At 39.7% G+C, this 18,669-nt stretch overlaps 1 protein-coding gene across 1 annotated transcript in view; it reads right to left on the bottom strand.

Moving 5' to 3' along the window:
* Nucleotides 1–17,146, bottom strand: part of mrpl11 (mitochondrial ribosomal protein L11) — a 52,009-nt gene extending 34,863 nt beyond the window's left edge. Inside the window, exons 1-2 of the mRNA XM_088294157.1 lie at nt 17,003–17,146; nt 329–491 (exon numbers count right to left, since the gene is read on the bottom strand). Of these exons, the coding sequence (XP_088150283.1) occupies nt 329–451 (123 nt within the window). The 5' untranslated portion in view covers nt 452–491; nt 17,003–17,146. The remainder of the gene's footprint in view (nt 1–328; nt 492–17,002) is intronic.
* Between the last annotated feature and the right edge of the window lie 1,523 nt (nt 17,147–18,669).

Below are 18,669 nucleotides of genomic sequence, written 5' to 3'. Positions count from 1 at the left end.
GACATACAATTTAAACAATCTAGTTTTATGGATCCGTTTTAGACTAACTCCTACTGGGAGTGACAAACAACAAACCAGAAGTCAGTCTAAATTTAGGGAACAATGCAAGCAAATTAGTCTTTTTGTTTCCTTGAAAGAGATGTTATACAAGTCTTCCAGTTCTTGACAAGCGAGTCAGTGCTAAGGAATAATTGAAAACATTTAAAGTGTGCCGCAAGGCTAAAATAGTTCACAGATTGTGAGTGAGTCAGGAACATATTGGTGCATTAAGCGGGGGTTCACTGGACTTCAGTACATCCCTGTTGATTAGACAAGAATTAAAGATTACCTGTCCGAGGACGGGGCCCAGCGGTGGCCCGGGGGCGGCTTGTCCGGACCTCACGATAGCCCTGATCACGCCACTTGCATCTATCTTCTTCACGGCCCTGGCCGCCTTGGAGATCTTTGACATGTTTCCAGCTGGCCGCTGAGACAACCAGAGAACGCAGCCACTGAAATGACAGCACAGCAAATTAGCATGGCTTCATAACATAAGCGCACTAACTGATTTACACGCAGGGCTCATTGAAACATCATCAACTTCAAAAACGTCAATAGCGAAAGCCACAGGCGAATGCGTCGCCTTGCCATCCTGCTGCAGCGAGTGAGTAATTAAAAAAAAAAAAACAGATCTTTGTCTTCAAGGCTGAAGGTGCCCGAGGTGGCAGAGGTGTGGATAAGCGGCAGCGTGAGATTCTCCACATGCCGCAGACAGACGGCGGGATTGAAAACTTTGAAACCCGCGGGGCGTATGCCAAAAACGCCTCACCTCGTTTTTTGAGATGTGTCACAGCTAAACTCCAACAGCGGGGGGTTAAGTGTCAAGCACGTGGGAGGATAAAAGGTAACTTTAACACCACAACCGTCAAGTTAAAATTGGAAAGTTATTTTGTTTGAGTTCAGGAAAGTTTCACGTAAACTCAAAAACATATAGTATGCAGTTAATACTTTACTAATATTACCGTTTAGAGCAGGTGTGGGCAAACTACGGCCCGGGGGCCACATGCGGCCCGTTAAACGTTTTATTCCGGCCCGCCAAACTTGGAAAAAAATGAAATGAATAAACCTTGTTGATGTTTTATTTTCTAATTACTGTTGTTTTTCAAAGACATATATATTGTTGTAATCCTTTTGTTCACTTTCATTTCAAATTAAATGTATTTTATTTCTCCGTTGAGGGGAGGTTACCAAAACACTCCATCCATCTGCTCCTGGTCCGGCCCCTCTGTCAAATTTTAAAACCCATTGTGGCCCGCCAATCAAAAAGTTTGCCCACCCCTGGTTTAGAGTGATTACACCAGCAGTTGGTTTGGGCCGTGAATACATTCAGGAAATGCTGATTGAATATAAACCCAGTAGAGCTCTGAGTTTTGCAGATTCATGTCTATTAGTGGAGCTAAAGTCTCTAAGCAAACATGGTGAAGCGGCATTTAAATGTTATGCTGCACGCAAATTAAACAGAGTACATGTTTTTAAATCCAGGTTAAAAATTATGCTCCCCCCCCCCCCCATTGTTAATTAATAGTTCATATTTAAAGCTTTATTATGGAACAAAAGAATGCATTTTTCAAGAATACAGACAGATTTTTCTTAAAGAAAATGGATGTCTTTTCCAGAATAAAAGAAATAATATGAGAATAAAGCTGAGTTTTTGAAATTCAAGTGTTAAAATATCTTTCTTCCAGTTATTTAACTTTAAGAACTTATGTTGACTTTTTTCCTCACAATACAGGCAACTTTTTTAATTTAGGCAGCTTTTCTCATCTAGAATAAAAGATCTTTGCAAAGATTTGTTCTCAGTGAGGTCACTTAGAGAATGCCACGACTCGTACAGTTATGCTGTTGACCACTGCTCTCACTGGACAACTCACATGCAGACATGATAACTTTATGAGCCAGGCCAACAGGCCCCGCCTCTTAAAGGCACATGCATGTATCTTACACAGATTCTACAATATGCACAGTATTTTCCATACATTTTATGCTTGTTCAAATACATTTAGTGTGTTTAACAAGTATGATTTAATTGGTTTAAAAGTATTTTAAGCACTCAATCAGGAACAATAATAGCATTTCAAATAACTGACGTGTCTAAAAACCTGTTGTTGTGAGCCAAAAAGTGAAAATGTTTCAGTTTTTCTCGTGTAAATGTCCCTTGAAGTAACAATACCAACATATGAAGGCAGCATGAGTGTCAGTTCTGTCATGCCTGAACCCAAGGGAGGTTTTTTTTTCCCGCCATCGCACTTCGAAAAGCAAATTAGGAGTCAATTAGTCGAGCGGAGAGAAAAGCCTGAACCTGTGGCCTTTCTCCAGGGAGGCAGAACACATAAACGCACGCTCGTAATCCTCTGATGGAATCAAAGTGTTACAGGCACAGCCAGTACGAAAAAAAAAAAGCAGGGGCTAGAGAAAGCGAGGGAAAAAAAAAGAAAAGATCAATGATGGGAGCCAGGGGACAAATAGAAGTTTTAAGGTTGAGCCTTGCAATTTGGGGGGTGTTGGGCATTCAATAAAAATAAGTAGTTGAGGGGCAAAGCGTGATAGTGATGTTTCATCATGGGCAACCGAGGGGATCCAATTAGATCAACAGAGGAGCGGCGACTAGCGTGATGCATGGGACCGCTTACTGTTATTGAGTCACGAACAGAAAGCAACAAAAACTCCAGGTGAGAACACAATGAGAGAATTTTCTTAAGATGCGAACGCACGGCCGCCATTTAGCAACTCAGCTACTTGAGTGAAAAAAAGTGTGCGGCGGCTCGGATCAAGTCTGCCAGCAGACCGCGCAGAGGTGTCGAACGCTAACTTGCAGGAAATAAACATCACAGTGAAAGAAAAGTGGGGCAAAAATACCAATCTGCAGGGTTTGTGCGGAGAAACATCAAATAGTCTACGGCTGAACAATTTTGAAGTTTTTCTTCACCTAAATATCTTTTCAATGTCTTCTTTCCATGATTTTTTTTTTTTTTACAATAAACAATATCAGATTTTTTTTTTTTTTTACATAAATGTTTCAGTTATATTTTGGCTGAAGCCAAAATAGAAGCTAATAAACCATGAATTGATATGAACTTTAAAAGGCTTATTTGATTTTTATCTACTTTAATTAGTGTTCTAAACTTACTGAACAATAGGACAAGCGGCCTTTTAAGAGTTCATTATGACAACTTTGACAAAATTCTACTGAATAACTGAAACGTAAACACGAGTCACTAAAGCTGGGTACACACACGCAAAGACAATCGGGCGGTTTTCGTACATATTTTTTTTTTCTCAACCAACGACGTCAAATGCCCAACAACTTTGTTTTAGAAGATTGTCCAACAAGATATTCCTCATGTCAGAGGTGTGTTAAGAGTGGATTTGTTCCGTTAATTCTTAAAGAATGAACATAAAATACATGAAAATAAGCTTTACGTGCACACCCGACACACCATACGACCAAATCTGTTAAAGGCACGATTTTTTTTTTGTCTTTATGTGTGGGGTCTGCAAAATATCCAAAAATCTTTTGCGTGTCCCAGGGCTAAATCACGATCAGGTTCCAAAAATAATGCAAACCATTATTTTATCTATATTTCATGAAAAGATTATATGGAAACATTTGGACTGCACTTGTTAAGCACTGAATTTATCTAGACACAACATAAATAAATAAAGAGAATATATATATAAAAAAAAGGTTACTGACTGACTGAAATATTTTTTTTCTCTTCTCCAAAATGCAACCTTTGTTATTTCAAAATTGCATTCTGCTATATTGCGATGTCGATAGGACTTTGATTAATTGTTCAACCCGATTTTATTCCAAATGGGAATTAAGGGAATAAACGAGAATAGGAAAAGGGCCTTAACGCAACTCCAATTGAGAGTGCAAGCGATAAAAGTGAGGGGTTCAGTCAGCGTGGCGCTAAATGAAACGAGACGTCACGGGTGAAGCGGTAAAGAGGTGACCTACATAAGACGGCGCGCAACTGCACTCGGAGCACGCTTTGGAACGGCGGAATTAACATTACATTGAAGGGATAAAGGGCTTGCGACGAACATGCTTTGAGGCTGCAAAATAAGCATCAATCAGAGCTGTTGTGCAGGGGAAGAATCCAATCAAAGCGGCGGGAATCTCAACGGAATAAGACTCTTTTTAGGCTCAACGCTATGTTCCCGTGGCAATTGCCGGCCAGCTACCGCCAGGTCGTCCGTGAAGCGAAAGTGCAGAGTTAATGCACTTTGTCCAAACCAGTTTGATGAACGAGGCATGGAAATGTCGACGTATAAATTACCGCCTTATGAACAACAGCGGAGGTGAAAAAAATGCTGTTGTCTCTCTAGCAAAGAGTTGATGGCAAGTCTTTCTAATGGCGTGGAGTTTTTTTTCTCTGTCCAACGGAAGCCATCGATTGTTTGCGAGGCTTTTAGTGAGCAACGCCCACACGTTTTCTTGGTTGCTCAACAATTCATTGCTTTCACCGACACAGTGAACCCCGCTAACAAACGGTCGGCCAGACGCTTTCAAAGTAGACTTCCCCATGTTGCCGGCCGTTTTTCAACATTTTGACACATCTTTCGCGGCCCACTAAATATTGTGTTCTCTAACAATATAAACAGCAAACCTACCAGATGAGTAGACTTACTTCTAGAAAAAAAAATATCATGAGAAAAACAGCTTTTTGTGAAAAAAAAAATAAAAATATGTTAGCAACAAACAAAATATGCTAGCGTTAAGCTAGCAGACTTGTGCTGGACATAATTTTATGGTTTAGTCGAACATTTTTGTGTGGAAATATCCGTTTGTAATTTTTTGTGTAATGTGTTCCTGCTGAGTGTGTGTTTAAATATAAATTGCATTCATTTGACGCTTCGTACTGAACGCAACTTCTATGCTATTTATCGTTAAATCTCAGTATTAAGAAAAATGACTTGAAGCAAGCATGCTTTTCCTGTTATATGGAGAACTGTTCAAGTGAGGTGCTTTCCTTTTTTTTTTCTCCACAAAGTGATGTTATAAGACAGCTTCCCATTTTTTGACAGCGGGAAAGTCAGAGCAGAGGAACACTTTAAAAGTGTGTTTTAATAACTTCTTGGGAGCGGTACAACGGTGATAAAGTTTTATTTGGATCCGGTCTCTCTACCACCAATTTTTTTTTTTTTTTTTTACCTTTCTCAGGCAGGTCTGTTACGCAGCCACTGCGATGAATAGAAATTCAGAGTACACCGTATTTTGAAAAAATTTTTTAGTGCATCTCCTTGCAGATTATTTTTTTTTTTATAAAAAAAAAAAAAAAAAAAGCATCGCTGGAGCACATGCTTTTCAGTCCATGAAAGGAAAAGCAAACAGTAAATAAGTGATGTGGCTGCACATTACGTAATGCGTCTACTACAACAGGGCAGAATGTCTCAGAATCAGAATGCTTTATTGTCCTTGTACTCAGTGTAGCTTCCCCTCTCCAGTGCAAACATAAATATATATATTTTTTTTGTGTTTGAACACAATGTTGGATTCTCGTTATCTTGAGGAGCACACACAACAACATCTACCCAGACTTTCACGATACATGAACGTGAGTAGTTGGGGGAGTGGGAGCTTGGATCTACTTAAGAACTGTTTTGAACATACGGATTTTATTGTTAAATAATGGAGGTGTTTTTCCCCAAAAATATTTGTCATTATGAATTTACAACCGTGTTTGCGTAGGCCAATAATACGACAAATCAGGGTTATGCCAGAGTCGTAGGGACATAAATGCTGGCTTAAAGTAAATAAATATAACTAAAACTGGATTTAAATGGTTGTGTTTTGGAACACGCTAAATAAGTGACGTATTGCGTATTGCTGCTCTTGACCAGAATGCTCACATCTCCAGAACAACAACTTTACAGGGGGAAAAAACGGCAATTTGAATAGTTGGATTTGGTATTATGCCTTCCAGTGCTATCATATAACGTTGTGCACCAGCATTAACATAACTTCTTCCCATAATAATGTTCAAGATAATGTAATTACTGAGTTATTACATTAGTAGCCACGCCCCTCTATGTGCTAATACCTCTCAAACATTTGGTTACATCATCTTCCCAAACTCTATCGTCATTCACTTACCGCCGTGGCTCACTAGTTCCTTTTGAAACAAAGAGTTACAGCAAAACCTTTTAAACAAAATAGGCTTATTTTACTGTGTTTATTTTAACTTGCTATTCTCGAAAAATATCCGGACTGTCAATCGTGAGGCAACATAATGCAGCACAGAGTGCAGGAAGAGGAGGAGTTCTATCACATTTTCCAAACATTTGACGCATCCAAGAAAGTTTTATAGATTTGCTAGCTGTTTACAACACTTTTGATCAATTTGTGAAAATAACAGAGCACACAGCCACTGGTCGTTTGTTTCGATTTGTGAGAAAATGTGAATTTGACCATATTTGGACATTCCAGGTGATTGATTGACAACGGTGATATTGTAGTGCTGCCGGAAAAAACGCTGAGGCAGTATGGCAGAAAGTTTGACTGTGTGTTTTTTTTTTTTTTTAAACTCTGCAGAAAGTAATTTGCAGTGCAAGCCATATGGCAACACCACGGGGACAACCCACTAAGTGCAGCGCAAATATTGACGTGTTACTCATCCCGCAATATTTCACATTCTTAAAAAGGTGAAACATTGATAATGGATTTCAGCACGTGCGGCCGCAAAGCACAATTGCTCCTTTTTGTACCTCCAAATGAAAATGTGAATGATTTTCCCACATCATTCAGCCCTTCTCCCCAGTCAATTGTCAAGCCGCCGGTGCCAGAAAGATCCAAGTAAACAAGTCAATAAAAGCAGCAAAATGAGATGGCGGCCGGGGAAACGCAGCACCTGTCGCCAATATACTCGGCGCGGCACAAACCTTTGCGTAGGGCGCTCTGCTCCACAGGTTGCTCTTTTTTTTCTTTTTTTTTTACGAGCTATTCGTTACAAGCGACGGACAATATTGCACAAGGATTTTCACACAAGCGTAATAGCTATTGCTGCTGGAAAAACTAATTGAAGAGCAGCTCAATTCAAGGACAGGGCTCATTTTGGAGAGATTAATCAGCTCGTAATTTAAAACGGCGAGCTTAATTGCACTAGTGAGGCTTACCGCTGCGTCTTGTTTGGGCTATTAGGCGCTTTTTCGAATCCACTTCAAGGAGACCAACAACCAAAGTCAATCTGTTGTTTTATTTAGAAGTCATGGGGATGCTTTAAGATAACAGATGTTCGTCGGCACAATTGTGAGCGACGTCGAGGGAGGAAATCTCGTTGCATCTCTTTACGGCTGCCTGAACGAACAAACACGACCTCTCCGTTAGATCCAAAAGAACGGAGGTGTTGTCGCATTAAATCTTAATTAGAACAGTAATCATCACAACTGCTGGCCTTTTTTTGTCCACCATGCTTCCTAAATCGCACCCCTCCCCAAGATGTGTTGATGCAAATGTAATTTATCTTCGCACGATGGATTTGTGTCAGATTTTGCCATCTCCAGCTTTTGCTTTTTACATATATCAATAATATACTGGTTACATCAAATTGTACCTTTTGGCTCTCCCGTGGCCACTTTTGACCGATTGAAACTTGTGAAAACCACGTTCTTGTTTTCTACCAGACGACATCATTTAGTCATCATTGGACAAGTGATCAATTCTGTGCAATATTCTCTCTTTCTGAAAGAGGCGTTTAATGGCAGACGGCACAGGAGTGATGCAATTTGGATTAGAAGATGTGGACAGAGCCTCAGCTGACACATGGAGAAGATTTATGCTTTTATTGAATAAGTGGACGCTTCAACTGCTGATTGTAAATATACTAAACTATAAGCAAAATGACAAGAAAAAAGGTAGTACAGAGCAGTGAATATGTCAAAATGACTTTTGCGATGTTGTTTTCCACCCTACACTCTGTGCAAGAATTTGAAGGGTTAAAAAAATGAAACGGCCAAGAGCAATCCAAAAGCATTATAAAATCTAACAAGGCTTGAAGGAGGACAGGGTCATACGTAATTATGGAAAACTGACTTAATTGCGTGTATTCAGGTGAAATTTAACGACCAAGAAAATATTTTGTTCGCGGCAGAGTCCTGAAAATGTAGTCGTTGACATTTGTCAGAGTTGGCAGTCGGCAGAAGAGAAGGAAGATAAGACAGCAAAGATGACGACAGACATGGCAGAATGAAGCAAAAATAATGATGATATTTGTTCACCTAGACAGAAAACTAGGGTACGAGTGTGGACGTATTTCAGTTTTTACAAGACTGCAGATATGTGAACATCTGTTTCGGTTGATGCCCTTTATCATTTAGAACAGGGCTAGGCAAACTATGGCCCGGGGGTCACATGAGGCCGTTAGACGTTTTAATCCGGCCCGCCAAACTTGAAAAAAATTAAATGAATAAACCTGGTTCATGTTTTATTTTCTAAATACTGTCGTTTTTCAAAGACATATTTTGTTGTAATGCTTTTGTTCACTTTCATTTAAAATTACAAGTATTTTTTTTCTCTGATGAAGTGAGGTTACCAAAACACTCCAACCATCGCCTCATGGTCCGGCCCCTCTGTCAAATTTTAGAACCCATTGTGGCCCGCCAATCAAAAAGTTTGCCCACCCCTGATTTAGAATGTGCAAACACATCAAGCTGCTAATATCCACTACGGTTCCAACGTTTGGCATCAAACAATGTTGTATGCAGTATATACACGGCAGGTCAAACGTTTGTGGGGCGATAGTTATTTTCTTAATAAAAAAAAAAATTCTAAGTGGCAACAAACTTATCAATGGTTGTTTTTTTGGGTCAAATTATCCCATCAATTAAATGGAAAAAAAATGATTTTGCATTACTAAACATAATAACGTACATTTCAGGTGCAGGTCCTGTTCTACAGCAGTAAATGCGACATTGAGCATGTATGGTTTGGTGAGTGACGTGGGCGTCGGTGAAGAAGAGTGTAGAGTTGGCCAGCACTTAACTGGCTAATTCATTAGCACGTGCGCATGTTGAGTGACTCGACATGCATCGTGGTCATACGCAGCTCATTTACGAACATGCTTAGTACGTGTTCAAATTCTTACCGTTTGTTCAATTAAGCAATTGAAAGGGAACAATGTGTCTCTCCTTGAACAGCTGTGGAAGGATCATAATTTGTTGTGACCAGCGACCGCAGGCTATAATAAATTAGCTAACATTGAGGGGGTACAACCTGAATTGGCTGCCAGCTCACTACAACGTATAATCATGATATGAAAAAGAATTCCTACCCTTTCATCTCTATTAAGGATTACCTTTAAGGACAAATCCATAAAAGGGGAAGACAAGACAGCTTGTTGCTCACTCTTTTTCAGTGGATTGAAGACCGGATACCCCGCAAGCTTCCTCAGGGGGTCTGGACAGCACTGAAATCCACATGCCACTCACACGGACAAAATTGCCCCCTGCCTCAAAAAGGAAAGTAGTCTTTTCGGCCGGTGAGATGATGTCCACTGTGCTCAGCGTGTGTTCCCAGTGATGTGTCCCAATTCTTTGTCTGATGACTAACTCAAAATGTAAAGCAAAAACATGAAAGTAATGGGGGTGAAACCAGCTGTGCTGCTTAATAAATAAAACTTGCTTCCCAGCTCTGCAGCATTAATAATCACACGGCGCAAGTTTCATCCACATTGTATGAAATACTTACAAAACTCATCAATAGAGGCTGCCTTAAAGATTAAAAATATAGATTAGCTGGGGGTTTTTTGTTTTTTTTTCCCTCCTTAAACGTGACAGTGAAATTGCTGGAATAATCAATCTCTATTATCTTGCATCTACGATTGATGTACTGTAAAGGGAACTCTCACTGTATCGCTGTTCATCTTTTTTGAAGGGACCGTTTTTCATGACATTTTTCTGGAGCTCGGACGATCACCCTAATTTCCAAATGCACGCTTTGTGTTGACAATAAAAAAAAAAAAAACACGTTCCAAATCAACTCGAATGGGTTGCTCATTGCACTTTTGCCCCAAAACATGTCAAAGTCCAACAAATGGAAACAATACAATTTAAAAATGGAGTGCACGTATTTCCACACACTTTATTGTCCAAAATATGTTAGAAAAAAACCCATATTCATCCATTTGAAAACTTATCTATAGTGTACAAAGCCGCATTTTCCTTTTTAGTTGAAAATACCCGTTCCCCTCGCCATACCGTGGCCAGAACCGAAGATGTGTTTTTTTTGTTTTTTTTTAATCCATCCCCGTTTTGTCGTCTCAGCAAGCTAGCATTGAGCTACTAAGAGAATACGTCTTTCTGGACCAGCATCCAAGTTTGCAAACTCCCATCGTTTGTGACAGTGAAGTAACGGCACGTAACAATGTTGATGCATTGCCTGGATAATTGAATTTAATACTCATTAGCCGGCTAATCATATGTAATCATGTGCAACCGATGCACATGTCAGAATTTTGTAATTTTATTTATTTATTTCTTTTGTCCCCAGAGCAGTTCATAGAAAGTTTACAATCGCGGTGATGTCTGTTTTAATTCCGGTTAGCCCGTCCATGGCATTTGGCATTGTAATGGACTTCCTGAATGATGTTTTGGAATAAAAATGTGGGTGTTTAGATAAGCAGCGGTGAGATACAGCTGACTGGACTTTTTCAAGATACGAGTCGTTTGCTGGCGGTGACTCAACTAACGTCACAACAAGCAGCAGTTTGGCAGCTACAACCAGCTAAACAGCTTCAAGCAAGCACACTTTATATGCATTAGAAGCATGTAGGAGGGGTAATACTAGAGAGAATTCATGTTCCTTTACGTGATCTCCATTTTGCAAATTTTCACCTATCGCAAGTGATAAATGGGGGTTCACTGTAGTTCCGTTGGTAAAAACATTCTGTTTTATCCTATCGAATGACAATCCTGCATTTTGCTCAAGGACATTTATTTTATCCCCACTCAGTATCACCAGTATATTCCATTTCAGACGTCACCTTTTTAAATAAATCATGCCCAAAAGAACCCATTTACGCGCCGCAATTCATTTTATTGATAAGGTAAGAAAAGTGGCACAATATTGTCGTTATCTCCCAAATACATTTTTGTTTAAGGGAATTAAGACAAGTGAAATGGGTGGATTGAGTCACAACACAATAATAGTGGAAATTTGAGACTTGCCAGTGAAAGAACGAAGGAGGAGGGGATGGGGAGGAGAAGAAAGGGGTAAAAAAGCCTTGGAGACAAGCTGTTGTCCTTGGATACCGGTAGGAAAATAACAACTAACAAAATTATAAAAGCAATCCCGTGTCCCTGCCCATCTTTGCACAAATGCTTGAATCTCATTAGAGACACAATAACTGACTGAGAGCCTTGAATACTAAATGTCTGCCGGCAGCAGGGGATTCTGGGAAGTCACGTTTGCTTAGAGGGCAGGCGTTTATTAATTAGGGCAACGAGCTTTTAACACACTGACCAAAGAAAGGATTATATTTGCGAGAGTGGCGGCTCGTGATTGGCGGTGGCGCCTCTGGGAAAGCGCTTGTAAACGGCGGCGGGCGCTAAAGACGATCATGCGCTGTTCCACTGCGTTAGCATTCATCACGTGGATGTGAGCTTAGGCTTTTGATTATGGGATGGCAGGTGCTGAAGGGCAGTCGAACGTAACCAACTCTTCAAAAGAGTCCCGGTTGAGAAGACCTGCTTTCACCCTCCATCTCTGGCGCCTTTCGACTGTTACTTTTCATCAATATGCAGCGGTACCTTGACTTGGGGAAGTCAGTGCTGCTCACGGAGTGTTTTTTTTTTTTTCAATGTATTCTTAGTCTTGATTTGGTTGTTTGTGTGATGTGTCGCAAAAACCAAACATTGTCAAAGGCATTCGTTTGCGCGACACTTCTTTTCACACAAATTTTGAATCCTCTGCTTTTTTTGGTGAAACCAACCCATGCATCATTGCTGAGTGCTAAACAACGGAAAGCACTACAACAACTGTCATCTGGTGAAAAAGGAGTCAACAGATGCGTTGTGCTTATGACTGTCACACAACACAACATTTGTGGGTATTGAAAGATCATCCTATAAGCAGATGGCAATATGGGGAATTCCGCTTTAAAAAGAGCTGCCAGTCAATCAGTATATGAGACTATAAGTGAGACAATAAATGAGACTATAAAGGAGCAAATTGGATTTCGGGGGTAACATTTAGGCCCCGGCCAAAGCCATGTCTAATATAAAACTAGTGCTTCGGTGCCATCTTGTGGTCTTCTGGGGTCACAGACCTCTGTTGAAGTTTAGTTCAGGCCATAGCCTTGTCTGTCAGAAAAAGTGTTTTGCTGCCATCTTGTGGCAGCGACACGCAATTACAAACCTTTTTGCGCGCAAATACCAGTGAAGTTTCGTTATTTGAGGCAAAGGCTTGGTCTGAACCTCTAGAAATGTCTACTTTATGATTCGTGAGTAATGGTACCACTTTATTCAGCTAAAAAAATGTTATGTCACCAAACTAGGCGCACTACTATTTACATTCCAATCACACAAAGCAGATGTTCTTACACGGCCAATATGTGCGCTCTAGATATTCATCTATATTCAAAAGAAGAACCTGGTAATAAAGTCCCGATGGAATGTGTGGGATTGCACTGGCTCATACTAAAAGAGACTTCAAATACATTGGTTACCTTACCCGGAAAGGCATAGAGTCCAACAAAAAAAGTGTTTAAGTGTTAATATCAATTTTTTAAATTATTCGACCAATTGGAATTTTGATTGATATTTCCACCGCTGTTCAGTCTCTCGGGTCACTCCATTGTTATGATTCACACCGAGAAACATTTATATTTTCACCAACTACGCTGTCAGGCAGGACATTTTGTCAGTGTCTCTGTTGCAAGCCACTGCCTCTCGAGCCACTGTGAAAGCTAATGGAACATGATTGAACTAATAGACATTTTGGCACAAGGCAAAATTGGTTTTACGGGTCCTTTTGAGCGTGGCTTCATAAAAACATTATCGGAGGTCGCCCCCCCCCCCCCCCTCTTGAACTCATCATCTTCTGCACGGGTCCAAAAAGCGATCATAAAATATAGAGCCGTTTTGTGCACATTGTGTATAATTATATTTGACTGCTTTGCTACTTGTTAGGAAACCACGGCAGGGGTTAATAAAACATTTAGGGAGTGTATGGTTCCTCGGCACAGTTGTGTGAAAAGTTTTGACTACAGCGGCAACACTTGGGCGCCCATGAGCACATACCGAGTGCAAACAAGGATGCAGCCATGCAGGCGTCAGATCTCACTGGGGAGGCTATTTTCTTTACTGCCTTCGTTGAATTACATTTTCTCCCCCGCCATCATATTTGACAAACAGCAACTATAGTGGAGTAGCAGCATAGGGAGGGGGGGGGGGTTCCTGACACATCTTTCACTCAAATGGGAAAACTAAAGATTGTTGAACCACCAAAATTTGAACGCACCGAAAAGTGTAGTTCAAACAACACTTTCTGGAAAATGCCTCAAAGGAGAAAATAAAGTCAACCATCACCCTTGATCATGGAACATCAACAAATATCAGGTGTCAAACTCAATACCTGCCACATCATTTAAAGCAGCCTGCATACAATTATTTCAAAGTATGGCAACATCGATGTAAAGTAAATAAATATGTCATCTAAATGTTACATCACGGAGAAGCGTGTAGCATCATTACTATGCTATCCCAAAGGAATATATTCTTCATCCTCTGCAAAGAAAGACAATTGCTCCGTTTTACCGAGGAGCTGAGCAACCGTCTCCATGTGCAGTATATCTGTTTGCGTTATACTGCCCTCGGGTGGCCACAGTGTGCACAACAGAAGGTGCAGAACGTCTATTGAATTGGAGCATAAAATGTGACAAAAACGGTTTCATTTCTTTACACTACATTACGTCATTACTTTATCACCTTTTAAAGCACACTACTATATATTTTAGAATTAACGTCACATTTATGCTATTTTCCATTAGCCCATCATGGACACTTCTTCATATATAATAGCTTTAAGCTAGTAGACTTTCATTAAATAAAATTACATGGCTCGGTTAAAAATATCGGAAATTAAAGTTTAATTCCGTGGAATGTGTCACCATAATAAACGAGTGTTCATTGCAGACTGCATTTTTCAGGCAGATGAACATGTTGCTGATATATAGTCGCCATCTTCAACGTGTGATGCATGACAGGATAAGCTGAATAAATCCTGCACGTGGAAACAGATTGATACAAGGTGCACAACTTACTCGGAAGGAAAAAATGAAGATGAAACTGAAGCGAGCGGGGTTTATCTACGCTTGAACATATTCAGGCAGGACGGCGTTAGATGAAGCGTGATCCAGCGGCCCATTTCAATGACTCAATTCTCTGGAGAGGCATCTGTCATCTCGGGGCTACACAAAGCCTCTGACATTATCAAGTTCCCTCTTCGGAGGAGTTCTTCTTCACCAGGCACCAGGCCACATGTGACAGCAGCCCCAAAGGCATGAAAAGTGGTTTGAAAACGAACACTATATTCTTCAGCATTTATATATTTTTTTTTTTGTCAAAAAATTGGGAACAATTATTAGTCGTAAACCATTGGTAAGTCATCTCTCATGAACAGCAACAGTACAATACCAGTGGTGTGCACCAGGGCTACATTCTGGGAGCTTTGTTATTTTTATTAGACACGAATATTTTAAGTAAAGTCTCAAGTACATTTCATTTCGCAAATGACACTGTTTTCAGCAGTACTTCTTGGCACACTAAGAGGAAAAATTGGGGATTACTAGTGCGAAACGTCATTACTGCACTAGTAGCCTAACTAATAGGTTACACTGATACAGTGGTCCCCAACCTTTTTTCCACCACGGACCAGTTCATAGAACGCTGAATTCCATAACATTTGCGGAATGTTCTCACAGTGCGCAAAATTGTCTTACTAGTGAGGACAAACAGCGTACTAGGAAACTTTAAGGATACAGAATAAATGCTCATACGGGGAGGCCATATCTGGCTTGTCTAACGGCTTGATGGCGATGATGAAAAAGAAGAAGGTTTTGAAGCGTTGCATTCAAGGCCCACTGCATGCTTTGATTATCATTGCTTGAAACCATGTTTCCATAGTGTTATTCACGAGATCGAGTGAGGTCGACTTAAAAGCCTTGAGTGTATTCAACTCCTTGTGAAGCATAAACAATAATAACAGAGGTGCAGCATTCAGGGTCCTCCAGCGACACGTATTAAAGCTTCACCGCTTTGCCTGTTGGCCTCATCCCAGTGCATTTTCAATCTTCCAAGTGCGTCTAATAAACTTTTTAAATGCTTGCCGCCGCCAGTCGACATAAAATACGCCGCCGCTCCTCTTAGGATTTCAATTGCTCACCTTAACAGTATTCATTAAAGAACTGCTGCATTCAAGGTGTGCGTGGGTGTGTGTGTGTGTGTGTGTGTATGGAGGGCGATTTCTGATAATTGGTGAAAAATTAGAAGGCTATGGCATGAAAAGATAGCACATTCCCTTGAAGAAAAACAACACAAGAGCAGTCGGAGATTAAAAAGACATTATAGAAAAGTCAAAAATCAGGAAAAAATGGTGCTACTCAATAAGCTATTTGCAGAGGATTGGGTCAGAGCACTTCCCCCAATTGCTAAAATCCACAAATAATTAACACCCCTATCACCCCAAAAAGGAGGTTGTAATTGTCTATGGATTCCACAAGACACTCAGCAAAGCACTTAAACATAAAATGGAGAGGATCATAAAGCATCAACGTGTGTCTAGCATGTGCACAATCATGAACCAATGTCACAAAAATAAATATTTAAGTCGTTAAATTCACCATTTGGTAAAGAATAACACTTTGGGACCACCAGCATAATGGGAGTAAATGAAAAAATATGATCAACGATTTAAACCCAACAACAACAAAGCCAATATTCCATGAGATGACGCCAAAGTAATACTTTTGTTTGTTTGGCCTGAGTATACAACAAACAAATGGGCGCCTCAATATTTTACTCAACACACAGAGGATAGGTTGAACAAAGTTATGTCCAAAAAATTATGATTAGGCAAATCTCGAACCAAGAGGCTTATTGTAGTCTCTTTATACAACAGAATAAGTTATGGCTCAGATCATATGCCCTCCAAATACCTTTGTGAATAAACTGAGATATGAAAATCACTATCCAACCATTATTCGAGCCGCTCATCCTCACGAGGGTTGCGGGCGTTCAGGCGCCTATCCTAGCCACAAAAATCCTTATTTCTTTCGAATTCAACCAAGAATTTTCCTTCAATTCTCAGATTTTTTCAACATTAACTGTAGTTGGAAATGGAAGGAAAAGACTAGAAATAAAAATGTTGTTCTTAACTATTACATTTAATTAATATAAGCAAACTAACTTTTGACTATTTACACAACTCTGCTTTAAAATCGATTTCCTAAAAAAAAAAAAAATAATTAAATGAATAAATTATAACTGTTCCTGCTTTAAGGAAGGCTCCGCTCGAACATCTACTATTCAATATCATTGATAATAAGCTACTAGTGCGTGGCACGCGCCTTGGACGTGATAGGCTACTAGTACAACACAGTAGTTAACTGGTAAATGGTAATTGCGGTTTAGTAGGTCACCAGTAGTGGCGAAAACGTTACTAGCAAGTCACAGTCGTTGAGTGTGCTGAACTCTCTGGGTCGTGAGGAAAAATACTAGTACACGACCTTGAATGGAGGATACGGAATATATAAATGCTCAAACACTTTTCAATGTGGTGATGGAGATGTTAATACTCTGTGAGTATGAGAATTGTGTTACATGTGACAAAGGGACGCAACACGCAGGACGTCACCGTCACACTCACTACACGCGAATAAATGAACCAACGGCGAATGCTTTAAAATAAAATAAAAAAGCGAGCAGAGTACGGCACAAAAGAGACAATCCGAAGCAGGTGACGTACCTGCTTGACGACCCCGTGCCTTTACAATGATTCTATTTCTGTTTCTGTCTCTTCTTCAGGGAGCAGACATGTTGGATGAGCACTTCGTTCATCTATTTAATGTCTTTCGTTTCTACACCGCCACTCGCAGGCGGGGAGGAGTAGTTGCAACTTTCCGATTTCTAGTGCTTGAGCAATCAAATCCAAAAGTATTTCATGAAAAATGATGAATAAAGTTAGTTTGGCACCCAAACTAAGGCATTACTTACTTTATGGGTCTTCTGTCAACGTTAAAGCACAGTTTTTGATGTTTATTATGTGAGAGGTTGAAGCCTGGTTTCACGGGCGTAGCCATCTTGGAAATTACAGCTGGCCCCGTGATGAATCGGCAAAGGGGCTGAGTGACCCATGTATGTCAAAATTCGAATTAAATCTCGGTTTAGCCCATTCGTCATCTGAAAATTATGTCTTTTTCCCTAAATCTTTTCTGCACTCAGTTAGAAAAATGAAAATAATTGACTTTGCTCACTGTAATTCTCAATGTATGAACATTCGTACGCTCTTTTGAGACTATTCCATGACCCTCCAAAAAGCAACATGTTTTCTGTGTAACATGGACAAGTGTGGTGGAAACACTTGCAGTTCTCAAGGCTGTTTCAAACATCCTGTCATTACTGTGATGGTCTCCAGCTAAACCGCAACCCTAATGAGGACAAGAGATGAATTTGATAGATTTATTCACCTTCAACGCAGACTGCTTTAAATTCATGTGCACATTTGTACTCCATGGTCACTATTGAGTGCTTCATGTAATATGACATGCATTGGAACTCATGAAATGTCAGTCACGCAACCTGATAATGAAAAGTGCATGCATTTTCATTAAGTAACCCATCACTGGACATATAATTAATTTATTGGGAGATGAAGTGGGCATATGTGATGATTATGATGGTGATGATTAAAGATTGGGAGATTGTGTTTATACATGCTACGTTCTCTAATGGTTCACTGATTGGTATTAAATTTAGAATGTCAAGGGGGAAATTAAAAAATCTGAAACGCCTCAAATTAATAATGCCACTGACTAAAACTGACCACTTTTAAATTCTATCAATTCAGTTATTTGAATTAAAGCATAGAGTTAAGGAAGGGTTGACTACTGCACATTTTTGGCATTTAATCTTTATTATTGATTCATTCATCATTTGTCAATGTTGCTCCTCTATTTTATTTTTATTTATTTAAATGCTTTCTAATGTCTCGTTGGTTATTTTTTTATAATGAAATTAAACACGGCCCAAATAAAAAGCGTGTGAGAAAAAGTTACAAATAAAAAATCTGCATGTGGCCCAAAAAGGAAAGAGTGGCTGAATTTGCTTTTATTGTGATATCGTTTTTGGTTCTTTTATTTTTCCGATACTTTTGTGGAAAATAATCCACATATTAATTAAGGGAAAAAGCTCTGTATAATCACGTTCCGTTTTGACAATTGGATCTTATGTTAATGGAGACTTAAACTGTCAAACACACACCGCTGTGTGTGATTAATTTTTACCTGCATTTGAAAGTTCACGTAATCATTATTCATGTAAACAAATGAACACTTCAAAAGCATGAACATGATTACTTGAACCCCTCAGAAAGTCTACAAATGCAACTTGGGATTTTGTTTGCTTGATCACAGA

This window comes from Idiotropiscis lumnitzeri, chromosome 4, assembly GCF_059441095.1.
Source record: "Idiotropiscis lumnitzeri isolate Australia: NSW breed Sydney's pygmy pipehorse chromosome 4, RoL_Ilum_1.0, whole genome shotgun sequence".
In the NCBI taxonomy this organism is placed as follows: Eukaryota; Metazoa; Chordata; class Actinopteri; order Syngnathiformes; family Syngnathidae; genus Idiotropiscis; species Idiotropiscis lumnitzeri.
Note: the sequence above shows the minus strand (reverse complement) of the source record. Positions and strands in the feature narration are given on the sequence as shown.